Here is a 26,693-nt window from a genome sequence, read left to right on the forward strand (position 1 = left end):
AGGCTTAAAATCAGTGGCCTCTTCATTGCATGTGGGTGCTGCTCAAGCTTAGAGCCCTATAGTGAGTCCTTTGCCAATATAAGATCATATCCCCAGGACAGGGGGTGGGTAGGTGGTCAGAAGAAGGTCTGCGATGGCAGCTGGGATGCTCCCTAGCTACTGCAACTTGTGGCTGGCACTGCCCCCCTCCCCGGGACGGAACACCAGCTTGCTGGTGCACAGGGAAGCCCTTGCAAAGCTCTAAGGGACTGAAACCTCTTTTGGCTCTTGCCTCAACAGTCTGGCCATCTGTTGAGAGTCGTGGCTCAGAACCATCACAGTCCTAAATTCTGCAGTAATAGCTGGTTTCGTTCCTGTACCCATTCAACACACATTTAGCAGGAACTGTTGTGCCCTGTGCAATGTGCCAGGCACTGGGATATTAGCCTGGGTGAAACAAAGCCTGCCTGTCAGTTGCTCAGAGGGAGACTGGATCTTCTTAAAGGGGTTCCTGTGTTCCACGTTTGACATCCACCCCTGTCCTGTAACCCTGTTTAAGAAGCTGCATCTTCAGGGTACTACTCATACCTGCTTGCTTGCCTGCTTTCCCAGGCGCCTCCTGGTGCTCTTGACTTTAGCCACTCTCTAAACCAAGTTCAGGGCAGGTGTCTGCCGTTCTGACCATTGCCACATGTGTCCTGTTGCAGTGACCCAGCCCCCAACTATCACCAAGCAGTCAGTGAAGGACCACATCGTGGACCCCCGTGATAACATCCTGATTGAATGTGAAGCTAAAGGGAACCCTGCCCCCAGGTGAGTGGAGGGAGAGGGGCCTGGAAAGCCACCACTGGAATGACCTACTTCTTGGTCATACTGAAGGCAAGCAAATGGAGAAGTTCAGCATAGGGCTTGAGCGACTGCTCAATGGTTACAAACGAATACTGCATTTGACAGGATGTGAGATCAATTCCAAGCACCCTGGTCAGGTAGCTCAGTCACCTGTAACTCCAGCTCTAGGAGCACCCACTGCACCTGACCTCCACAGGCAATCATACGCACATACCCCACACATACCCCACACGTGCCCTCACATACCCCACCATACCCCACACATACATCACACATGGCCCCACACATACATCACACATGCCCTACACATATCTCACATATACCTCATACATACCCCACACATATTCCCCCACATACCTGATACATGCCCCCCACATACCCCTGAATTACTCCTCATGTACCTTCCATACCCACACATACCCCTGAGCATACTCCCACACATAATTAAAAGTAAAACAAATCTTTTTTTTTTTTTTTAATGTCTGGTTCATCCATCCGGAAAATATCCACTGACATTTACCAGGTGCCACACAGGAGCAGGTGTGAATGGCCACGTGGTTCAAAGCAGCTGTGCAGCGGCTCTATTCCTGTGTGCTCATGAGAAAGTTGCTCAGAGCTCTGAGACTCCATCACCTCTTCTGGAAAAACAGAACTGCCCTTGTGTTTATGGGGTTTTCACTAGTTTCAGCAAAGTGGGAAATTTACCTCGTAAGGAAACCAGGATGAAGATGTTAAAAGGCTTGTTTCTGTTACAGTGAAACCCTGGAGTCTCGGTGTGTATCCCAGGCTGGCCTCAAACTCATCACTCTCCTGCCTCAGTCTCCCCTCCTAAGTACAATGGTTACAGGTATGTGCCACTAGACACAGCTCGATGTTATTTTCAGACTTTTAGTATAACATGCTATGCTGTCCTGTGTCGGCATCATCCACCTTTGTTCAGTTTACAGGAAGTCCCTCTTCCAAGCTAACTCGGGGTTTTCATACTGAGCTTGTGTTTGCTTGTCTCAAATGTGAGGTCGGTAAACAGGAAGAAGAACATCCTATCTAGACTGTTACGTGCTGTTCCATGATCTTATTCACCTGCCCCTCTTCCTCTGTGGCAAGGCCAGTGTCTTCCTGAGGAGAGAAGGTGATTTTAAATGCCTTTCCTACCAGTCACCAGCTTGATTGAGCCCTCAGGATTTAGAGCCACTGCTACGTCTGTTTCTGCTGAATGACATAGCCTAGCAAAATGAAGATGTTAAATAACATGCTCCATTTTCAAAGTTGCAGAGTGTGTCTGGTATCAGGGAGACAATGCAGGGTGGAGGTTTGCTCTGCCTCTGAGATTGTGGGAGACAGTCAAACCAAGAATGATGAGCCCAGAGCCAGCAGGGATTCCCTCATCCCAAGTGGGAGGCACCCTATAAGGCCAGTCAGGACGTTAGTGACCATGCCTCTAAGATAGATCTTTTTCTACATGGGTCCTCTGTGGAGACAAGGACTCTAAGCACCCATTGCTGTTCCTTGCTGTGTTTGTACCACATCAGCACAGGGAGCCAAGAATGTGTGTGGCTGGCTGCAGCATCCTCCCAGGACAAGCTGAGGATGATGATGATGATGATGATGAGGAGGAGGAGGAGGAGGAGGAGGAGGATGCCCTCGACCCTCCTCCTCTCCTCTTCCTCCTCCTTTTTCATACGAAGGGTAAAACTTAGATTCTTGTACATGCTAGGCAAGTGCTCTGCCCCCGAGACCCCACTCCCCCAGACCTAAGGAGATAGTTTAGGCTCTTTACAGCTCTCTCTCATTAGCCTGCCAGTTCATCTAAAGCTGCCCTTCCATGGTTCCTATGCTACTGTTTCGTGGTCTTCATGCAGTACTTGTCAACCATGGAGCAGGCAGCCCCTGCCATCCGTGTTGCCTTCAGAGCAAATTATACTATTAAAGTGTGGCAGAGCAGAGGTGGCACCGTGGTACACGTGGGTTGGTGAAATAAGGAGTTTGCATTAATAGGAGGAGACTAGGAATGTCACAAGATAAAGGAAGCAGCTGGCTCTGTTTTGTTTTTTTAAGAAGCCACTGTGTCCCTGAGTTATGTGCTCACAGAACAGAACCACTAGAGAACATGGGTGCCTACTGCCCGTCACCAGCCTTAGCTAGTAACAGCACCCACTGTATGTGGTCCCAGTAGACCTGACCTGGGCCTTTGCATTCTTCCATGTGTCTCTGCCCAGCCAGGACTGTGTCCGTTGGCACAGAGGTAGGGTGACAGGGTAGAAGTCTGCCCCTAAGTGGGGGACTAGGCACCCTTTCCGGTCCTTACGCATGGTTGGCCTGGTCCTGTCGTTCACAGCTTTCACTGGACTCGAAACAGCAGATTCTTCAACATTGCCAAGGACCCACGGGTGTCCATGAGGAGGAGGTCTGGGACCTTGGTGATTGACTTCCGCAGTGGTGGACGGCCTGAGGAATATGAAGGGGAATACCAGTGCTTCGCCCGGAACAAATTTGGCACTGCTCTTAGCAACCGGATCCGCCTGCAGGTGTCCAGTGAGTGTCAGGGACGAGGCTGGTGCTGGCCCCCCTAGGGGTGGGGGGCAGACAAGAGGCCCTGCTCTCCATAGGTCTCTCCCACCTCAGAACGATTCCTGGAAAGAAAACATCCAGATGAGCCAGTACAACCTTACCAGCTACTCTGAGCACTGGAGAAGGGGAGAGGAGAGCGTCCACTGTTACAACAAGCTTCTCCCTCCTTTCAGCAGTCACCCTCGATGACCTCGCTTTTGCCTCCCCTATTCTCTCATTTCCCTTTCTCTTGAGCCTGTCCAGCTCTGGCCATCGCTTCATATCACTCTCCTATGTTTCTCTTCAGAATCCCCGCTGTGGCCCAAGGAAAACCTAGACCCCGTCGTGGTTCAAGAGGGTGCCCCCTTGACACTGCAGTGCAATCCCCCACCTGGCCTACCATCCCCAGTCATCTTCTGGATGAGCAGCTGTAAGTGTGGAAGCATGGCCTCACCAAGAGCCCAGCTCCTGCGGGTGCGGAGGGTGGGTTTAATTAGAGGTATAATGGTTACTATGAACTGTGAACTTGACGGCTCTAGAACCACCGTGGAGACAAACCCCTATCTATAAGGGATCTCTAGGTAGGTTAATTGAAATGAAAAAAACCCACCCTAAATATGCATAGTAACCTTTTCGTGGGCTGGGATCTCGGGTTAAATAAAAAGGAGATGGTGAGCTGGGCAGCAGCCTGCATCTCGGCTCCCTGACTGTGAATGCTGTGTGACCAGTGCCTCATGCTTCTACCACCATGCCTTCTCCACCACGGCCGACTTTCCCTGGATCTTTAAGCCAAAACAAACAAAAAGAAAAAAGAAAAAAAAAAAAACATCCCTTAAGTTGCCTTGGTTAACAGAGATGCACAGAAGTATGGGAACTAACGTGAGGGCTCACTCTGAGTTAGGAGACCAACTTGTGAGAAGCAGATGTGAAGTGCCACCTGGCTCAAAACAGCTGTGCAGAGAGGCTGATACAACTGTGTGCTCATGAGCAAGTTGCTTCACAGCTCTGAGCCTCTAGCTAGGCGGTGGTGGTGGTGGCAGTGGCGGCGGCGGTAGCAGCAACGCACACCTTTAATCCCAGCACTCGGGAGGCAGAGGCAGGTGGATCTCTGTGAGTTCAAGACCAGCCTGGTCTACAGAGCAAGTTCCAGGATAGCCAGAGCTACACAGAGAAACCCTATCTCAAAAAAAAAAAACAAAAACAAAACAACCCCTTCCCAAAAGAAGCTCTGAGCCTCTGTTCCCTCTTCTGGAAAACAAACAAACAAACAAACAAAAAAACAGAACAGCCATCTATGTGTGCAGTGGATGGGGGTAGGGGTGGGGTGAAGGTTAGGAGTGTTCAGAGCTGGACCACACACATAGGAAGTCCTTGGTAACTGCACTGATGAAGGTAAAGAGTAACAAAAGAAGAAAGCAAATGTTTTCAAGGGGTAACTGGTGGTGACAGTCTTGTTTCATCTTTGGTCCATCTGGTTTTACTGCAGTCCCCACACTTGGAAGTCAGGAGGTGAGTTGAAGACTAACATTTTCCATAGGCGATGTAGGGAGATAGAGTTTGGAGTAGAGAACCAGGTATCAGCACCCAGAGATTATTCTGGATCTGTTGTGCACTGATGCTCACCTAGCTCTGGAAAGACCAGGTTTTTTTCCCACATTTTCAATTAAAATAATAGGGGGCGTTGATAAAGGAGAGATGAGCATTCACCGCCCTCCATCCTGGCCCTGCTCTTGCTCTCTGCCTCTCACTCCCTGTCCATCTCCCTGGATTTCCCTCCCCTCTCCCTTTAAGCCCACCTGTCTGCCTCTGCTGCCCCTCGTTCTACCCTTCCTCCCCTGTCCATCCACCCACCCACCTGTCTAGCCACCCATCCATTAGCCTGTAAATCCAGCTGCCTACCATCCATCCGTCCATCTAGCCTTGACTGTCCGGCCTCTTTCCATTGAGGCTGTGCAGGGGGGCAGTATTAAACTGTTTTTGCAAGGAGAGGATGGCTTTGTACACATGCATCATCCCTCTCTTTCTTCTCACATTTGTGGGGAAGGATGCCTGGCTGTCAGCTGGTAGGTTAGTCCGGGCCCTTTTCTCTCACCTATCACATCATATTTATCACTGAGTTAGCTCTTGAGCAGCTCTCATGGCCCTCTTATTTCTGTCCTCACTAATATCTCCTCATCCCAGTAGCCCTGTTAGCTTTTGCCTGCTTTACAATCTCATCCGCAACAGGTCTCCTTAGGCTTTAAGAACGGAATCATGTAGCCTCGTTTGCATGCTTTCACTGGCTCCTCTCTTGCTTCAGCACAAGCCCAGACTCCTTTACAGTCTCCCTCATGATGCAGTCCTGCTGCCTCTCCAGCCACTCCCCTCATCCCTGTACCCTTCAGCTCCCGGCTAGGCCATGTCATGTCAGCCTCAGACACACTCCTCTAGTGTTTCAGGACCTTGCAGCACCTCTGTCTTTCGTGGCTGGCACAGACATACAGACCTCGGGATTCTGCTCAGGACTCTTGGGAGAGGACAAGGTCCCTTCTGCCTCCCCACTCTTCCTCCCCAGTGCACACTCCTCTCCACATCATCTCTTCCTTCTCTCCTGCTATACTGAGGGTCTGTCTTTCACCAGCCCCTAGAACATGGGACCTGGCACACAGTAGGCCTTCAGAGGACTTTGAGGGGTGATATGAAGAACCGAGTGCCTGTTGTGGGACAGTTGGCATCACCGACATGAAGAAGCAGCTGTAGGAACAGGAAGTAGATCAGCCTGGAATGTAGGTCAACAGACCTGACAGCTTGGAGAGCTGACCCTCTGTGTTAACACCAGTTCCTGAAAAATATAGTGATGTCACATCCCCGATGCTCCTATGATGCCATTCATTCTCAATCCTGAATTTCACCATCTCTAAAACTGGAAGACCTCTTAAAATCAACAGTGTGCGTCATCAGTTGGCATACATCTGACAATTATAAGTGAGAATTGCTTTTTTTGTCTTAAGAGTCAACAAAATAAAGTCCATATTATAATTGATGATGGCTAAATTTTGATTAAATGCAACAAAGCCAAGTTCAGATGTACTTAACACACAATTGAGAGTCCTTGTGTGCTCTGGCACTAGCTGGGCACTGAGGTCTGAGGATGAAGGAGTACTGGTTGTTGCCTGTGCACTTGACTTCTAACTTGAGGGGTAAACAAAGGTTTGTGTTCTCTCCCTCTGGCCTTGACATCAGTCAGGTTGTGGCATGACTGGAATTAAAAAACATGCGGTCACAGAACCTAGGCAAAGAGATCATGACCATCTGGGTTTAAATAATACCCTTTGGATGCATTCAGCCCTTCACTTTGCTATAAGGAGCAGACACACCTGCTTCAGGATTGGGAGGAGTTGACTAAATGGTAGCAAGCTCCAGTCCCCATTTGGTCTCCTACACGGCCGAGCTGGTTGTCATTGAGTCAGTCTGCTAACCTCCTGTCACCCCTCTGCTTCCTCACAGCCATGGAACCCATCACTCAGGACAAGCGTGTCTCCCAGGGCCATAATGGGGACCTATACTTCTCCAACGTCATGCTGCAGGACATGCAGACCGACTACAGCTGCAATGCACGCTTCCACTTCACCCACACCATCCAGCAGAAGAACCCTTTCACCCTCAAGGTCCTTACCAGTAAGTGCGGGCCCTGTTCAGAGCTGGGGGCCACAGGAGGCAGGCCCTAAGCCCACACATCATGCATACCTGCAGCTGGCCCAGAATCCACCTCTGGCTCATTGTGCCTGAGCCACTGCCAATGCCTTATGCAGCATCTCTGGATGCAGAATCCTTGCGTCAAACTTGGTCCTATGCTAAGCCTGTGCTTGCACTTTGGTTGGAATCAGAGTCACACACCAAGGTCTAGCCTTAATCTTACCTCAGCAGGCTTGGGCTCTCTCAGCCCGCAACTCTCATTCAAATGCTCCAGGAGTTTGAGATGACTTTAAGTGACCACCAAATCAGGAATTCCTATGGTACCCCTGTCTTATTCTTCTTATTTCTAGTCCTTGGTTGCGTTTGTTCAGGAAGAAAGCCAGTGTATAAAGCACTAGGACCAGTGCAAACACCAGAATAATTTGTGTTTCATTCTGTAATATGTATTTGCTGAGCGGTATGGATGTATTATTCCACAAACTGCAGATTTATGTTTTTACTTTGTGGGGGTTAGTTTTTAGACCCTGATTGTTTTTGGCTAGTACAAAAGCAAATTAGCCTTCGCTGGCCCACTACACTGGTGGTGGCTCTCTCCAGAGGCATGCAAAGACAAGTCAGGCAAGAGTTTCGCCTACCGTCCTCAGCTCGTTCAAGATGTCGCCTGGGTGTGGACATGTAACACGGCTAGCAGAGGACCTTCTAAAGAGTCTCTACCCCACCTGACTCAGGCTGTAAATGTCATTGTCAGTGCTGTGCTGTGGATGGTGAGGAATGTGAGGATGGCATGCCAGGAGCACCACCTGGGGGAGTCCCCTGGGGAAAAGCCTGGGTGGGCTTGCTTGTTCAGCACTGGCAGAGACCTCTTTGGTCTGTGCTGGTGATGGGAGGGGCCACTATAGCATCAACACAGCCTCATCCCTTTCCTCAGGGATGGAGTACCTGCCCGTAAGGAGAAGCTTCCTCTTATTCGCTTCTCATGGCTTCTTCCTCCTTTTTTCTTTCATTTTCTCCTTCTTTTTATTTCCTTACTCTGTTCTTTCTCCCTCTTCATTGCTTTCTTTTCTTGCTAGTCTTTTCCTCTGAACACTCCTCTGGTCACCTGCCTCCAGGTCTGTGATATGCCTTTGCCACTGGGAATTGTCGCCCATGACAGGACAGACAGCCCATGGCATTGCGCAAACCTCAGCAAGGAACACTGACTGCTGCTGCAGAGGCCCTGGCTTTCTGACTCCTGAACCCACCCCAGGAGACCCCTGGGAAAGGAAGTTGATTTGCCTGCTGTGCCTCCTCAGGTGACTTTAGGTGGCTATCTGCCAGCTGGCTGAATGAAGGAGGACAGTGTGGTGTGCCCAGAACCTCTGAGTGCCCTCAGCCAGGACAGGGCTTGCAATGAGGAGGAACAGTGTTGTGAAGAGGGTAACCCTACAGAGCCTTCACATCCACCTAGAAAGGGTGGTGTTGGGTGTCAGTCTGCCTGAGCCAGGCATCATGCTGTTCTGGGCAGTCTGAGAGCATGTTCAGTTAAATGGCACTTAGCAATGGAACTTTCCAGAAGCATTCTTCTCTCTAGAGGATGTCAGGGATGCTTGTCTCTGCTTCACTTTGAGTTGCCTGTCCCATTGGAAACTCTCCTCCCAGCAACAAGAATCCTTTTTGGTAACCTGGACAGAACCCTGCCAGCTTCCTGGAGTCCTCCCAAGAGTAGCTTTGGCTGGAAGCAAGTTCTGGGCATCTGAGCCAGCCTAGTGTTGGACACGGTTTCTTAAAATAGCACAGTTGGGCTCTGTTGACTTTCCTGTCTAGAAAGGGCACAGGCTTTCTCTAGCTCCTTGAGAACCAGGTCTGAATGGGAAGCCAAGCAGTCCACTTGTATTCAGCCTTTGGAAAAAAAAATCAGTCTGTATTACACTGTTTTTATTGGTTGCATCAAAGGAAGGGGAGAAATATATACACATATATTTGCATGTATATGTATATAACAAAATACCAGGCAACCTAAAACTCATTTTTAACTTGGTAGAGGATGAAGTAAAATATAACCAAGAAAATTGGGCCAATAAAGACACATCTGTGACTTAACAGGCACAAGGTCTCTACAGCTGCCATAAGAGGCACCCTGGTTAGAGAGGAGGGGATCTGCCAGGGCTGACAATGGAGTGTGTTCTGCACTTCCTGCTAGTGTTCAGGTGGCATTCCTCAAGGACAGGATCTCCCTAGATCTCTTCCACATGCTCCCAAAGCTGCAGTGATGTTGGCTGTGCGCATTGATCTTTCCCCAGAAGAAAGAAAGACCCTCTTCCATCTGGTAACTTCAGAGTGAAAGGGAAGGGCCCCCTTTCTGCTGAGCACGCCACTGTGCTCCCCCCGGGGGGGGGGTGGACATTCTCTCCCAAGCACTGCCTCAGCACCTGCTACTTGGTACCACCTACCCCTTCGTTCCACTGTGGAACAGTTCCCACCCTCCAGCCAGGTCCATCCAAACTGACTTCCAAAGCAGCTAGGTCTTTCTCAACCACTTCCACAGTGAGAAGCAGTTCTGAGAGTCAACATCTTTCCGTTGCGGGTTATAAAGCAGATTGGGGATACAAATTCAATGCTGGGCCCAGAAAAGAATTCATGTACCCTCTTATAATTACTTATGATGGGATTTGAACTGCCTTTAAATATGTAAATTTTCTAACACAGCTCCTGGCCTCTCTTGGAAGTTGGACTGTGTCCTTGCTTCCCGGGGTTTTCTGCTTGGCTTCCCTCCCCTGTGGGCACTGTCAGAACTTGAGCCCTCAGGGGTATGGATAGAAAGCAAAAGGATCCTTAAAGAAAATGGTATGTTTATGTGGCCTGTCATAAAATGTCTTCACTGAAGACTGAAGGACCAAGGGCGTTAGTCGCCTTACATTGGAAAAGAAGCCACTGATCCTGCTATTTAAAGAAAGTCCCTGTCCCCTTGCTGTCCAGAGAGCTCCAGGTTTTAGGTGTAGGATCCATCCCCTCATCTTGCTGCCCTGACCCAAACTGCCCTTCAGGAACCTCCACCAGGGTCTCCCAGCAGATGTCTGGCAGGGTCTACAGTGCTGCCCACCTGGTCAGACTAGAGTGCTCTTGTTGCTGGGCACTGCAAAGGGCCCTCTGTCCCTCTCTGCCAGTGACTGTCTTACACACGCGGGCGCGGGCACACACATACACACACACACACACACACACACACACACACACACACACACACACACACACACCTACCCCTGCAGCCCAGCTACTGCCAGCTACAGGGCTTTGCTGTCCTCTGCAGGTCTCACTAACACTCCTTTTTCTCTAGCTGGTCTCATGTGGAGTCCTGGGGCCCTGGGAGAAGCTGGTTCAGATCAGCCACAAGATGCTACAAGACCCTAATCCTTACCTCATTTGTTCATAGATGGACCAAGCAGAGCTCAAGCCTAATCTCTTTACTTTCAACATAATCTCATTTTATGATTGCCTTCTTTCCCGCAGGATTTAACCGTTTTGTTTCCTTTTGAGCTGTTTTGTGTTGACTGTTCTCTACCAAACGCATTCCTTTGCCACGTACACCATTTTCTTTTGCAAAACCCCACTGGCACTGTCCTCGGTTGCGATGTGGCTTTGCATTTCTGTTCTCTTCCTCCTGGTGTTTGCACCCACAGCTGCTGCGGGCCTCCCTGGTTGCTCACCCTCTTTTGTTTGTTGCAGACAATCCCTATAATGACTCGTCCTTAAGAAACCACCCTGACATATACAGTGGTGAGTCCCGGGAGTAACTTCTCCTGTCCTAATCCACTTTGGCTAACTTGACTGATACCATGACATTAACTCCTGCTGGGTGGCAGAGTGGACAGCTGCTCAGGCAAGGTGCCAAAGAGACACCTCAGGACACTGCCCGCCTGGAGCAAGGTGGCCAGTGAGGGAGTTTGGGGTAGCTCATATTGGAAGTGTTTTCTTCTTGCCCCTCCTATTGCAAGTCTCCATTTGCTAAATTCTTAGACGGTAGTTTTAAGCAGGGTAGATCTCATGGAGGACTCAGCAGAGGCTCGAGGATTCGTGGCAGATGGATGGAAAGTGGACTTTTGCATCACTGTGTCCAAATTATCTGAGAAACAACTCGAGAGATCAGAGATTTATGTCAGCCTATGATTTTGGTCCTTCACGGCAGGGAAGCAGGCACCGGAGCTTCATTCACTATTGACAGGAGTGTATGTGGAGGCCATTCACATCACAGCAGACTAGGGAGCAGAGAGCAAGGCAAGAAGCAAGGGTCAGATGTCCTTTAGAAGCCCAGCTCTAGTTACCAGCTTTTACCAGCTAGACCTCACCTCCTGGATGTTTCATCTGCCCTTAGAACAGCATTGTGAGCTGAAGAAGAAGCACGGACCAGGGCAGGGGCGCATTTCAGATTTAACCATAACAGAGGATGATAATAGGTGAGAGTCTGCAGTTAGGAGGGGACAGAAAACCCAGGTCCTATTGCTAGTGTAAAGAGCACAGCTTTCATTGCGTTAACTCTTCAGTGTCTGGGTATGAATTGCCTGCTTTGTAACTGCACTTTGCTTCCTAAGAGTATTGTGTCACAGCCAGGTCCCATATCTCTCTAAGGTTTTCCTAAAGGGCTGGAGGGATGATTCATCAGTCAAGAGCTTTGACTGCTCTTGCAAGGATCCAGGTTTGATTCCCAGCACCTGCATGGTGACTTATCTGCAACCTCAGTTTCAGGGAATCCGACACCCTCTTCTGGTCTCTGCAGGTATCAGGCCGATGCATGGTGCACTTACATACATGCAGGCAAAATATGCACATACATAAGATAAAAATAAGTAAATCTTTCTTTAAAAGATTAAAGGCTTCCCTAGAAAATGGTATTAAGAACACCAGGCCAGAGCTCTCTTTCCAGGCAAGTATGAAAGAAGTTGTCCCTTCCTGTCTCTGACACCTGTGCCTTTTCTCCCTCTGGCAGCATGGCAAACCCAGGGCCCACCAGCCACATCTGCAAGTCATGAATCAATCACAATGAGTAATATTTCTAGCAAACCACAACTGGCTGCTAGGTCTGATTAATAGGGGAACTGGCTATTTCCACACCTGAGTCTCCCCTCACAGTGGCTAAAGAGTGCCTGGTGTTCCTTGGGCAGCCATCGGACTCAGCATTTGCTGGCTTTGGCAAGGCAGCTGGTCCCATCATCTGCTGTGCTTCTGAGCCGAGGTCAGGTCCCCAAGGGGATCTTTGGGAGCTCAAAAAGGCAGGAATGTCTTTGCTGAGGTTGCTAATATAAGGAATGATCAATGTCTGTGGTGGAGGATGGGACAAGAAATGAGAGCCAAGGGAAAACAAAGATTCCGAGTTGGCACCAGCAGCAAAGCCATGCGGAGAAACTGCCAATGAGATTTACTGCCCAAGGAAGCTGGGGCCTTTGTTGGATTCTGGGGATTATTTGTTTTCAGGATAATGAAGCCAGCCACTGTTGGGTCAAAAGTCCCAGAGCACTGCTATGGAATGTGCCTTTTTCTAAACTGAACCCCAAATATCTAATATAAGAAGTGCTCTGAAATCCAGAACATATCGGAGCCCTTAGAGGTCGCCTGGCTCAAGTTCTTTGCTTTAAGTAAGGCAGGGAAATGTAGTTGTTTTATCCATGGAAGATGACTGGGTGATTTCAGCCATACATGACCTACATTATCTCCAAAGGTCAGTATTTTTTTTAAGAAGAAAATAAGTGAGATTTGTGAGAATCACTCAGGAATGTGAAAGCAACAAAGCTCACATGGAGACTGAGCCCCGGGTCCTCAGTCCATACCAGGACATGACTGGCATAGCCTGAAGCTTCTGGGAAGGACAGAATGTTAAAAAAAAAAAAAAAGTTACATACTGAGCAAAGGACAACCAAGCTGATGGTTTTATAAAGAAGGAAAAAACAAGAAAGTAAAGGAATTCTTCCTGGGTGAACAGAGATGCTAGCCAAGGGACATTGTCAGTGACAAATGTCCAGTATACACCTCTGTTTGGCTCTGAAATATGACGTCTCTTTTCTAACAGTAGGGCCACTCAGTCCTTCTGTTCTGATGAAGTGTTCAGAGTTGGCATCCAATGGACATGGGCCAGAAGCTGTCTCCCCCTCTGATTGGCAGAGAAAGCCACTTGGGTTTCATTCAGGCCAGAAAGCAGGTGGTTTATAGTGTGTACTTGGAGGTATACTGCCTCGAGTCAAATCCAGTCTCTAGGACACACCACCAGGAAACACTGGGCAAGTCATTAATGCCTTAGGACTTTGATTTCCTCATCTGCCAAACAGGCAGGTTACTAGCCCCAAAGATGGCTGTAAAGGTTAAAGAGGACCATGTGTCCACAGCCTGATAAGCTGCCACACACACTGACAGTGTTAATATATAACCCATTGCTGGATTTAAAGGGAAAGGCTTTGTGTGGACTGGATTGTATATAGGCCATCTGTTTCTAAATTAAGGGAAATGCAGAGAATTGGAAGAGAAGCCCGGGAGAGAGAGGCAGGCACACTTACAGGAGAGATACTCCAGAGGGAGAGAGAGAGAGAGACATCAGAGTATACCAGAGAATGAAAGCTGCCCAGATTGTGAGCTCTGCTAAGAACTGGGTAAGGAGAAAAGCTGCAACTATTACAGGCCGGAGTTGAGTTAAATTTATAGAAGAATTTTCCTAACAGGGAGACATACTAGGTATTTCTTGACCAAGAGACCCCCTTCCCCATACCTTTTGCTCAGCCATTCCTAAGGCCAGAAACATGGGTGAGGTGCCAGGAAACCTGCCTCACAGTTCTGAGAATTGAAGACAGCAGAGAGAACTGAATGTAGGATCCAGCTGCCATAATGAGCCGCATTTGGCGAAGGTTCCCAGGCGCAGCTGATGTATTGAACCATTGTTCCATTGGCAGGCGGCACTGAGTGACGGCGGGAATAGCTAAGTTTGTCAGCACTTTTGACCTTTCTCAATAGAAGACAGCCAGAAACTGTTTCTCATTTGACTCTTAAAGCCAATTTTATTAAAGTGGGGTTGTGCCCTGATGTCCTCTAACCGACCATCTGGCCCTGGAGATCTGTGAGTTCTCTCAGAGCCATAGCTTGCAAGAGCCACCCTTAGGCAGCTATCCTTAAAGCTATGCAGGTTTGGGTCTGGCTTCTGGATCCTGAGTTCCTCCGTATTGGGTGGACCGCAACCTGAAGGCTGGAAATGGGCAGAAACATCCCTACCTCCATAGTGGAGACAGCTGTCCTATCTAAAGAGACATCTTTCACTACATAGAGCTTCCTGCAATAGTTACCTTCATCTTGGTAGTTACTGGTTCCTGTGTCTCCTCCAGGGAAAGAAACTAGGCACCCTCCCTCGGGAACAGGGGCTCCCAAAGTCACCAGCCAGGCTCTCTTCTTAAGTTTTCATCTGGTCCCTCCTGCACAGCCATTTCTTCATAACCGCCCTTTAGCTCCAGTCTTCTCATTGCTCTGAAAAGCCACTAGTCACCATGATTCTCCTGCAAGATTCACACCTCCCCTAAGAATCCAGTTGAGAGGCCTTGGAGCCTCCTTATTCCCTCTCCAGCTTCTTTTCCAACTCTCTCAGTTGCCACCAAGGAGAGCTGGGATCTTTGATGGTAAGAAGCGTAAAGCAGACCAGAGCAGATCACAGGACCAAACGCCTTTCTCCTTCACCTCTCGGTGTTTGGATTTTGGGTTTCTTTGGCTGGGGTTATTTGAAATCTATTCTGAAATTTCCTCTTAGAAATGGGGACAAGTGGCATCTCCAGCTTCAGAAGAGAGTCAATTTGGAATAACCTCACAGCACATCTCCGAATCCAAAGCAGAGTGAACTCATGGGCTCGGGCAAGCCTGTTAACTTCACAGAAACTCGGTTTCCTCTGCTAAAAACAAGTGGTACTGCCAGAGTGTGTTGTGAGGATTCGACATGCTGGTGCTGCAGACCAAACAGTCCCAGCTCTTGGCGCCTATTAGGTCCGAACTGAGTGGCGATGGCTGCCTCTGACTTGCAGGGTAGTATTTTATTTCATTCTCCTTTCCAATGGCTGCTTCCTCCCTAAGACACCTCTGTGGGTTGGTAGCCCACATCCTGCAAACGTGGTGCTGCTGTAGCTTTGCTCTGGTTACATTCCAGTGTGCCATGATGCCCGAGAGCAGGCTCTGCACTAACCTTCCTGCTCTGCTTACTGTTTCCTGCCCCTGGGTTTTTGTGCTACATGGAGGATCACAGGCTGGCTCCTGCAGACTTTCTTCCATGTGCAGAATGAGTGTGATGACTGAGATGGGATCTTTTCCACCTCGTCGTGGGGTTTGCAACTCTGGACAGACTCATCCACTTAATATGAGCCTCCTGCCCTGGAATTGCCCTAACATTTTGGTGCCCACGCCTGTGTTTTCTTGACTGTTTTTGGTGACTGTGTGATGAGGGTGGGAGGAAGCTGCTTCGTCCTGGATACTGTGAGCTGGGTGCTGCTAGGTCCACAGGTATAGACAGTAACCAACTAACCACTTAATGAATTAACCCTGCAGTTGCCGCTGTTCTGTATGTGTGTGCTGGTGTGATAGATGAGGACAGCTATAGACAGCATGGGGTGTAAATTGTTGCCTCCTATTTTTGTTTCTTCTCCCCCTTTAACTTGTTTACCCCCCAAATATTTACTGAACATGTGTCATATGTCATGTATTGTATTGTACCAATAGCCAGTATGTGTTTTTAACCTTTCTTCCCCTGACGAAAAGATAAAAGATATCTCTGTGAGATGTTTCCCAATGGTTAATGAAGAGATGCCGAGCATCCCCAGGACAGGAGCTCCCTGATCCAGACAGACACCTGCAGATGCAGCCAACTCCCATAAGAAGCACAAATTACTCAGTTTGGATCCCCCACCAACCAGCCCTCACTCCACTCACACCAGTTAAACCCAGAAGAATGCCCTTGTGCCCACTCCAGGCATCTCCAAGGGCTCCTAGTTCCTGGCAGCTCTGCCTTTCTACTACTTTCCACTTGTCTGGCTGAGCCTAAGACCCATGGCTTAGCGTATAGTCATCTTTCAGTCCTTGGTCTTTGTGTATCTCTCAGCAGTAGTTCCTCCTCCAGTTTCCCTTTTGACTTGGGGTTTCAGGTTGGAAATCTATGATTTTTCTTTTACCCATTCCTACAGAGCCATACAAAGGTTACATAGGAAAGAAGTGAGGCTTGGACAAGGTGAGGTCCATTCTCCATGGGTGCACCCTGATTGGCATGGGCCCTTCCACAGGGAACAGGCTGATGACAGCATCAGAGTATGGACCACTGTTGACCACATCCCTCACCCTGACTGCCATTCCTCCCACCCACAACCACCCCCATCTCTCAAGCAGTTGTCAAGAGTTAGGAGGCAGAGTGGACGTGGCCCCAGAAAGCGTTTCAGTCATCTCTCCCCATTTGTTCTCTTCATGTCTTTGCTACGCCATTAATAATTCTCCCCGCATGTCCACTGTTTATCTGGGACTTCGTTGCTTCATCCAAGCTCCTGAAGAGCAGATTGCTTGTGCTATGTCCCCAGTCTATGCCTTTTCTTTCTCCAGTGTCTCTATCTGGGGAGGATAGACTGACACTGAATGACCTGCCCTGGGGGGGCTACCTCAGTGGCTGGTCTGTCCCAATACAGTTGACAGAGAATGGACCTCTCACTGCTTGATAACCCCTCCCTGTCCCAGAGGAAGGGAAGGGTTTCTAGGCTCTTCTCAACAGAACCTGGAGCTGGTTACATACATGTGCTGGTGGGGCAGAGACCCCAAGCTTCCCAACACACCTCTTAAATATGCCCAGATCCCGGGCTTGGGCTGCAAGGACCGAAGAGTGGGGCATGATGATATTTCTCTCTAACCCAACAGTTCTGGCACACCTGGGAAGGAGGCTCATGGAAGTTTGTTCTGTCCTGTTTCAGCCCGAGGAGTTTCCGAAAGAACGCCTAGCTTCATGTATCCTCAGGGCACCTCGAGCAGTCAGATGGTACTTCGTGGCATGGACCTGCTGCTGGAGTGCATTGCCTCTGGGGTGTATGTACCGTCTGCACCATCTTCTACCCCTGTTCCTGGAGGATGGGTGGGCATCAATCCACGAGTTTGGAGGTGCACCAGTACACAGGGAAAGGGAAACAAGCAGCCCCATGAGCAGAACACTGTATGTCTGTCACCTGCATCTCACTATGGCTGTCCCTGCTTGGGGAAAAGAGAAAAGGGAATGGCTGGGTGTGCTGATCACGTGGAATCTTAGCTCTGTCTTTCCATGGAGACCCTGTGGCCAAACAGCCTCCTCTGTATAGAAAAGCCCAGTTTTTAGAGGGTATGCACCTTCCTCCCAGGCCCAAGTCCCCTTTAAGGATAGCTGGGTGTCAGGCTCTCTAGAAGACAAGGGCTGCATTCAATAACAAGCCCTTTGTCTCCTGCTTGGTCCCTTTACTAGCCCAACACCAGACATTGCATGGTACAAGAAAGGTGGAGACCTCCCGTCTGACAAGACCAAGTTTGAGAACTTTAACAAGGCTCTTCGCATCACCAATGTCTCTGAAGAAGACTCTGGAGAATATTTCTGCCTGGCGTCCAACAAGATGGGCAGCATCCGGCACACGATCTCGGTGAGAGTAAAGGGTACGTTGTGTGTATTTCTCATTATGATTACATTGCCAGCCCTGAACACAAACATGACAACCTTCCCTCTGTGGCGAGGAGGCAGAGAGAATGGGGAGCATCCAGAGTGATATGATGGTGTCTCCCCTGAATGTGTGCCTATATGCACTCATGGACACATACCCTGAGGAAAGGACACAACCTTAATGTTTGCCCAGCTGGGAGAGCTCTCTGCAAGTGACATTCCTCCCAGAGCCTTTTCTTCACTTTGCATTCCCATCTGTGGTGTGTCGTCTTAGCCTGTGCTGTCTGTGTTGTATGCATGGCACTGTGCTTCTTCTAAAGGATGGGAATCATCATGGACCAAGACATTTTTTAAGCCACTTCCCTCCCCTCAAAGCAGATACAGCCCACATGAGCTGTTGCAGCTGTTTCGACACTAGAGCCCCTGTCGCTGTGGGTCCTGGCTATGTGATGGGCTGTGTGAATCACTTCTCAACCCAGGATTCCCTGCAGACTGCGAGGTCGAGGGCTGAGGGCTGAGTACAAGAACTTTCTCAGCATACAGTTGACTGATCTTACGATCTTGCCTTCAGGACTCTCCACACACAAGTGCTTTCTCATCCTTTTTGGTGAATAGAAGATGTTTGAGGTTTTAATCCAAAAGTTTCTTTTCTCAGGAAAAAAATCCACGTGTTCACAAAGTTGTCCAAATAATGGGAAGGGCCAAGAAATGCTCTAACTAAACTTCAGTGCCTAAAAGAAAAAAGTTCAGATCTCTCTTAGACCTCTGTTCTTATAACAGCGGAATCCTAAAGGGTGCAATCAAGGGCTCCATCGACACCTATGAGCTCTCAGAGCTTCAGCCACTCAGTCCCCTGACAGCTCAGAGGCAGTAGGTGTAGATGAGTACCGGTATCCCCATGTTTTAAAAGCCTGTTGGGAAAATCTAATAAGCCAACTCTGTTCCATGGGCTTGGCGAACCAGCAACCCGCAGACTGGGCTGAGCCATTGCTCTGGAGGTAAAAGATAAGGGCTGGTACTTGGGGGTCACCCTCACACAGGAGCCCACCTGGCTTCTCGTGCCTAGCCTGTGCCATCTACATCTGCCTGCCTTGTCTTTCAGCTGCTCCGTACTGGCTGGACGAACCCAAAAACCTGATCCTGGCTCCTGGTGAAGATGGGAGGCTGGTGTGCCGAGCCAATGGGAACCCGAAGCCAACCGTCCAGTGGATGGTGAATGGGGAACCTTTGCAATGTGAGTCTTACTCCACTTGTTCCCTCTGCCCTCCAGAGGTTTTATTGGTGGGTGATGTCCCCAAAGTGAAAGAAATGAATGACTCATTGGTGCTACTTCCAGCAGCCTTCCTCGGCAGGCAACTAGGAGGTAGAGAATGCCTTCCTTATTTTTCTGAGAGAACAGGAGGATAAATAGCCTAGAGCCTGTGGTTGTGTTCCAGTGTTTAGAGATTTCTGCTTCTTTGTAGTTTTCTTAGCATTTGCTTTCTGCCCAATAAGTTTGGGCTCTGAGTGGTAGGCGGGGCTTAGAAGGTTGAAAAGCCCTCTGTTGTCATTAACCACTGATGGATATGAGTCTGTGACAATGTGAAAGACTGTAGTTGAACGTGAGGAAGAACTGCCCCACTAAGTGTTTCGGAGAAATTTTCTTTTTTGCTGCACTTTTAGAGTTCCATTTATTTCTGTTTATTTTTTTTAACTTTCGTGTTTTAATATTCTGTTCTTCTTACATTTAACTACTTGCATTTATGCATTTTTCATTGTCAATGTGTGTGTGTGTGTGTGTGTGTGTGTGTGTGTGTGTGTGTGTGCAGGTTCACGTATGTGCCTGCAGGTAAAGGCCAGAGGATAACTTTGAGTGTTATTTATCAGGAGCCATTATCATGTCTTTTTGAGACAAGGTCTTTCACTGGCCTAGAATTTGACAAGTAGAGTAGGCTGGCCAGCTAGGGAGCCCTGGTGATGTACCTGTCTCTGTCTCTACGCTGCTGGGATTATAAACATATTCACTGTGTCTGGCTTTTTTACATGTGCTTGAGATCAAAGTAAACAATTTACTAACCAAGTAATCTCCTCAGCCCCAAAGTCTTTTCTGTTGTGTTTTATTCCCTTCCTTACATCTATCTCATTTTCTTTTTAGACTTTTTCGTTGGTGACCTTTATTTAATCCCTTTTCCTTTCCTCTTCCCCTTCACAACATTCTACTACACTCCTTTTCTTTTTATTATCTTATATCTAACCTTGCTTTCTTGCGTTTTCCATTTCTTTATCACATTCATTTACTATTTTTGTATGCACTCTAAATAATTTTCAACTTCATAGCACGCACTGCATTATTTTACTATTTTCTGTTCTACAGCCATTAGCTTTGTATCCATGGGCTTTTGGCCAATATTAAGTGTATTTCCATGCCAGGTGTTGGCTTGGTGTTGTTGCTGTCACAGCAATTTGTTATCTGCTCTCTGAATGGTACTGGGAATTGTCCCCCTTGAAAGCTCAATAAGAGGAGGGTGGTGGTGGCACACACGCCTTTAATCCTAGCATTCGAGAGACAGAGATAGGTGGGTCTCTGGGTTAGAGGCCAGCCTGGTCTACAGAGTGAGTTCCAAGACAGCCATGGTTGCACAGAAAAACTCTATCTTGAAAAAACTAAACCAAACAATGAGCTCAATAAGAAGATACAGAAATGAAACTGGAGGAAGAACTATTAAAACTGACAGATGTGTAAATCACAGCTCAGACACACAAGAAACATGAAAAAACCATATAGCATGACTCCAGCAAAGGAACATGATTCCTCCACTGCTGAACTCAAAGACATTAAATTAGTAAGTGCCAGATGAAAATGCAAATGTGTAAAATGACCAGTAGCCTCAAAGAGGATTGGAACAAGCAGCTGTGTGAAGTGAAGAAATGAGTTCAGGATCAAGAGACATGGACGAGACAGTCAGAAAAACACAGGAAGTCAGAAACATGGAAGAGCAAGGACAGTGAGAGCTGTTTAAAAAAAATAGAAATGTTGAAATGAAAAACTCAACGAATCAAGTAAAATAACACAGTAGAAATCATCAACAGACTACACTAAGAAGATGAAAGACTATCAGGAATAGAAGTAAATGTCAAGGAAATCATCTTCCTAAAATTAAAAAAAAAAAAAATAGCGTGACAACAACTTCCTAAAATCCTGAGATGCAATCAGGAGATAAACCTAAGAATCCAAAATGCAATAGAAAGAGCTGAAATAAAAATAAAAAAAAAAACTAATGGTACAGAGAATCTATTCAATGAAATTAAAAGCTGTAAGAGAAAAATATCAACTGACAAACGCATCAGAATAACATTAGGCTTCTTTACAAACCCTAGAAATGACCAGGAAAGTGTAGGTTAATCTGTTTCCATCATTGAAAGTAAATTAACTGTTAGCCAAAATTGCTATATACATCAAATTACCTTTTAAAATTCATGGACATGAGCTGGCTCAGCCTGACAACCTGAATTTGATCTCATATGGCAGAAGGAGAGTACCAATTCCTACAAGTTTTCCTCTGACCTCCAGATACATGCATGGCGCATGCATGCCCTGCTGCCCAACACACACTAAATATATATAAAAATGTATTAAAGTAAAGTCATGGAGAAATAAGGACATTTCAAGACAAGCACAGATTAAAGCAATTCTTGACCACCAACCTACTCTGCAGAAATGCGAAAAGAAATCCTCAACAGAAAGAATGAACTCTCAACTAAGAGAAACCAGAAAAGAATATAACTTTCTCTTATTGAGCAGGTGAATAAGGAAGACTCAGAAAGGATCCATCATGTCCAACACCATAAACTAGCGAACCCTTATTACAAATGGAGAAAAGAAAAAAAAAAGCAAACAATAATTCCCTAACCAGAAAAATAACCAGTCGTTAGCAAACGACTTTAATAACACTAAATGCAAGTGGCCTCATCAATAAAAAATAACCCCACAGACTAATTGGCTGTATTAAAAAAAAATAAGATCCAACTCTCTGTTTTCTCCAAGAAAACATAGCTCACTGACAAAGACACACTTAGGGTGAAAGTGAAAGATAGAAATTTGCCAAACAAATAAAAGCTGAGAACAAGCTGGTGTAGCTATTCTCAAAGCTGCATATGAAAACTGGTCAGGAAAAGATAAAGGATGCCACTACATACTAGTAAACAGAACAGTCAATCAAGAAGAGAGAGTGACAGTAAATGCATTGAATGCTGGAGCTGCCAATTTCAGAGAGCAAGCACCATGAGTTAGCAACAGCTGGTTCCTGACACAGTGGTGGATGATTGTAATAGCTCATCTCATCAATAGATAGGCCATCTTGACCTAAAGTCAAAAAAAGAAACTTCTTGGCAGGCATTTATAGAACATTCCACTCAACAGTTGCAAAATACACATTTGTTGCTGCAATCCATGAAACTTTCACTAAAATAAATCAAGTTTTATGCCATAAGAAAGTATCCAGCACTCGGGAGGCAGAGGCAGACAGATCTCTGTGAGTTAGAGGCCAGTCTGGTCTACAAAGCTACACAGAGAAACCCTGTCTGGAAAAAACTTTTAAAAAGACAAGAAGGAAGGAGGGAGGAAGGGAAGGAAGGAAGAAGAAGAAATCTGGGAAGAAAAAATTTTTAAATTCTGAGACTCAAATAAAACAAAAGCACAATTTATCAGAATCTTTGAGATATAACAAAGGCTGTTCTCAGAGAAGCATTCATAGCTACGACTTCTTATACGGAGAGACCTCACTTAAATAACTCAAAGATGAACCTCAGGGTCTCAGGAAAACAAGAGCAATCCAAACCCAAAAGTGGTAGATGGGATGAAATAAGAAAAATCAGGGAAGAAACTCAATGAAACAAAGAGTTCTTTGGAAAAATAAATAAGATTGACAAATTCTTATCCAAATGAATCAAAAGAAAGAGAGGATACAAAAAATAATAAAATTAGAGATAAAAGGGGGAACATTACCACAGGTTTCAATGAAATCTAGAGGATATTTAGGAAATGGCTTAGGAAAAACATATATAATTTGAAAGAGCTAGAAGAAATGGGTAAGATCTAGATGCACATGACCCCCCTAAATTAAACCAAGAATGGATAGCAACTTAAACAGACCCCAAAGAAGTAACAAAATTAAAAGCCTGGGGGCTGGAGAGATGGCTCAGAAGTTAAGAGCACTGGCTGCTATTCCAGAGGTCCTGAATTCAATTCCCAACAACCACATGTTGGCTCACAACCATCCGTTATGAGTTCTGGTGCCCTCTTCTGGTGTGCAGATATACATGGAAGCAGAATGTTGTATACATAATAAATAAAATCTAAAAAAAAAAAAAATTAAAAGCCTGAACCAGGCAAGATTTACTGCTGAATTCCACCAGACTTCTAAGGAAGTGCTAATGCCAGTGTTCCTCAAACTGTTCACGAAATCAAAACAGAAGGGACACTATCAGACTCATTCTATGAATCCAGCACTACTTTTATATCAAACTTGAAAAGGACACACACGCACACACACACACACACACACACACACACACACACACTCGATCTATAAAGCTGGGCATGAACCTGAAAGAGGAGGATAGTTGTGGGTTTAATGCTAGCCTGGGCTAATTGGTGAATTTCAGGCTATCTTGGCCTATGGAATAAGACTTTTCCTCAACAAGAAAAAATATAAAGGGAGACCAATTTCCCTGATAAACATAGATGAAAAAATTATCAATTAACAATAAAACAGTTACAAACTAAATTCAAGAACACATTAAAAAGATCACACATCATGACCAAGCTGGTTTCATTCCAGGGATGTGGAAAGTTGGCTCAACATGTATAAATCAATATCTGTAATACAGCAGATAAATAGACATACAGATGGGAGTCACAGGTCACCTCACCCGATGCAGAAAAGTCCAACACTCCACATGATAAGCTTTCCTGAAGAAACCAGGAATAGAAAGAACAGACCTCTACATAATAAAGTCTATATTGCAACAAACCTATAAAACGTATTGAGTGGGGCTGGGGGGTGGTGGCGCACGCCTTTAATCTCAGCACTTGGGAGCCAGAGGCAGGCGGATCTCTGTGACTTCGAGACCAGCCTGGTCTACAAGAGCTAGTTCCAGGATAGGCTTCAAAGTAACACAGAGAAAGCCTGCCTTAAAAAAAATATTGAGTGGAAAACCAAAAATATCTCTACTGAAATTAGGAATGAGACAAGGTTATCTGCTTCCGTATTCACGATAGTTCTTGAAGCCTTAATTAGAGCAACAAGACAAGACAGAAACAAAAGGGACATGTCTTGGGTAGGGTTCTATTGCTGTGATGAGACACCATGACCATGGAAACTCCTACAAAGGAAGAATAATTAATTGGAGTGGCTTACAGTTTCAGAGGTTTAGTCCGTTATCATGGTGCTGGAGAAGGAGCTGAGAGTCCTACGTTCTGGCTGCAGTCAACAGGAAGTAGTCTATCTCGCTGGGTGGTATTGAACATAAATGAGACCTCAAAGCCCAACTCTACAGTGACATACTTCCTCCAACAAGGCCACACCTCCTAAGAGTGCCACTCCCTTTGGGGGCCATTTTCTTTCAAATCACCACAGGGCACAAATAGGAAAATAAGTCCCTACTGCAGATGATACAAACCTATGAAAGGCTTAGTCTTAGATTTAATAAATGCTTCTAGAAAGCAGCAGTATGCAAAATCAATATACAAATCTTAGGAGCTTTCATTTCCACCAATAGCAAACTTGATGAGAAAAAAAAAACAACAGCAGCAAACAACTAACAGAGAAAAACAACCAAAAAAGCAAAAAGGAAGGAAGGAAGGAAGAAAGAAAGAAAGAAAGAAAGAAAAAACCCCAAAACAAATAAACAACAAAACAAAAACCCCCAGTGATAACTCTAACCAAGAAGGTGAAAACTGCCACAACTAAAACTCAGAACACTGAAGAAAGTCACTAAAGACGACCCTAGAAATTGGAAGGATCTATGGATTAGTTACTTGTCACTGTAGTAACTACTTGACAGAGGCAATCTAGGGAAGGTTGGCTGCCTGGGTAACAATTCGAGGACATGGTCCACCTAGGCATTTTGAGGCAGCTGGGCACATGGCATTTGCAGAGAGAGAGATGAATGGTAGTGTCAGCCCTCTTTTTGCTTTTATTTGGGCCAGAACCCCAGCCTGTGGAAAGACCCATAGTTAAGACTGTTCTTCCCAATCTCTGTCCATCCAGTCTGTGTATAATCACTGCCCTAAGTCTTGTCTCTTAGGGGCTCTAGAACCTGGCAAACGGTTAGCACTAACCATCTCAACCTCCCATGTTCTTGGTTTGGCAAAATTAACACCATGAATACGATTACCAAAATCAATTGCAAGTCTACTCAATCCTCATCTAAATTGGAGGGAAGGGTCTTTAAAATCATATGAAGAAAAAAAAAGGATCCCAAATAGTAGAGGGAGGGGCTGGAGACATCACTATCCCTGATCTCAAACTATACTACAGAGTCATAGTAACAAAAACAGCATGGTTCTGGAACAAAACATAGATAGAGATAAAGAGACTAATGGACTAGCATACGGGACCTTGTTATAAACTCTCAACCATAGCCACCTAATTTTTGACAAAGATGGCAAAAACGTACATTGGCAAGAGGATAGCCTCTAATCAATGGTGCTGTTAACACTAGGTATCCACATGTAAAAGAATGATCCTAAAGCCACCTAGTACAAAAATCAATGCAAAATAGATCAAAGATCCTAAAACTCTTACAGAAAAACATGAAACACAGTTTCTCAGGAAACAATTCCAGGAATTGGCAGATGGGGTGTGTGTAGTACAAAAACTTCTGTACAGTGATGGGGGGAACAGCAGAGCGGAGAGACAGCCACAGAATGGGGGAACAGCAGAGCAGAGAGACCACCACAGAATGGGAGGAGGACAACGGGCAGAGTGGAGAGACAGCCACAGAATGTGGGAAAGTCTCCGCTAATCCAGCAGGATAAATATGTAGACTCTGAAGACTTGCTACCAGGAAAATGAGCTGTCCAATCAACAAATGGGCAAACTAACTGAACAGGTAGTTCTCAAGAGACATATGAATGACCAATAAATACATGAAAAATACATTACATTCAACATCCCTAGCCATCAGGAAGACGCAAATTAAATCTACAAACATAATGACACAGAGTGTGAGGAAGGAGGAACTCATACATACACTGTTGGTGACAGTGCCAACTGAGTCGGCCACTGTGAAATCAGTGTAGAAGTTCCTCAAAAAAAAAACCTAAATAGATAGTGGGAGTGGTAGCACACACTTTTAATCCTAGGACATGGAAGGCAGAGGCAGAAAGATCTCTGTGAGTTTGAGGCCAGCCTGGTCTACAGAGCGAGTGCCAAGCCAAGCCAATCTGGGCTAAATGAGACCTTTATCAAAATACACACACACACACACACACACACACACACACACACACACACACACACACACGCGCGCGCGCGCGCGCGCGCATATACACTGAGAATAGAGTTGTCGAGATGGCTTAGCAGGTAAAAGTACTTGCTGTATAAGCCTGAGTACCAACCCTAGAACCCACATAAAAAATGCAAGGGGAAAACCTACTCCACAGAGTTGTCCTCTTATCACACAGTTGGTGGCACACATGTCCCCACACACATCTAGATGTAACAATCTTAGACCCTTCCTAACATTTTGTACTTGGGCTGGTGGGGTGACTCAGAAGATTCGGGCACCTGCTGCCAAGCCTGACAGCTTGAGTGTGAACCCTAAGACTCACGTGGTGGAAGGAGAGAACCAACTCCTAAAAATTACCCTCTGACTTCTATCCCTGCACTGTGGCGTGTGTGCCCCAGGCACATACACCCAAAGTAAAATACCTTTACAAACTAGAAAGAGAACTACCATATAATCAAGCTATAACGTCCCTGATCATATATGTACTAGAAGGAATCTGAGTCAGCAC

At 46.5% G+C, this 26,693-nt stretch overlaps 1 protein-coding gene across 7 annotated transcripts in view; it reads left to right on the plus strand.

The window, feature by feature from the left end:
• The window catches only part of Nfasc (neurofascin), a 75,556-nt gene that overhangs the window by 5,996 nt on the left and 42,867 nt on the right, over positions 1–26,693 (plus strand). For 4 of the 7 annotated variants that reach the window (XM_035445238.1, XM_035445239.1, XM_035445240.1 and 1 more), the window contains exons 2-9: positions 687–792; positions 3,164–3,360; positions 3,683–3,805; positions 6,862–7,032; positions 10,753–10,803; positions 16,986–17,097; positions 17,504–17,688; positions 18,795–18,926. In XM_035445238.1, the coding sequence (XP_035301129.1) occupies positions 687–792; positions 3,164–3,360; positions 3,683–3,805; positions 6,862–7,032; positions 10,753–10,803; positions 16,986–17,097; positions 17,504–17,688; positions 18,795–18,926 (1,077 nt within the window). The remainder of the gene's footprint in view (positions 1–686; positions 793–3,163; positions 3,361–3,682; positions 3,806–6,861; positions 7,033–10,752; positions 10,804–16,985; positions 17,098–17,503; positions 17,689–18,794; positions 18,927–26,693) is intronic. The other 3 variants (XM_035445236.1, XM_035445237.1, XM_035445241.1) reach the window with 1 other exon arrangement.

The sequence above is a fragment of the Cricetulus griseus genome, chromosome 5 (genome assembly GCF_003668045.3).
Source record: "Cricetulus griseus strain 17A/GY chromosome 5, alternate assembly CriGri-PICRH-1.0, whole genome shotgun sequence".
Lineage (NCBI taxonomy): Eukaryota > Metazoa > Chordata > Mammalia > Rodentia > Cricetidae > Cricetulus > Cricetulus griseus.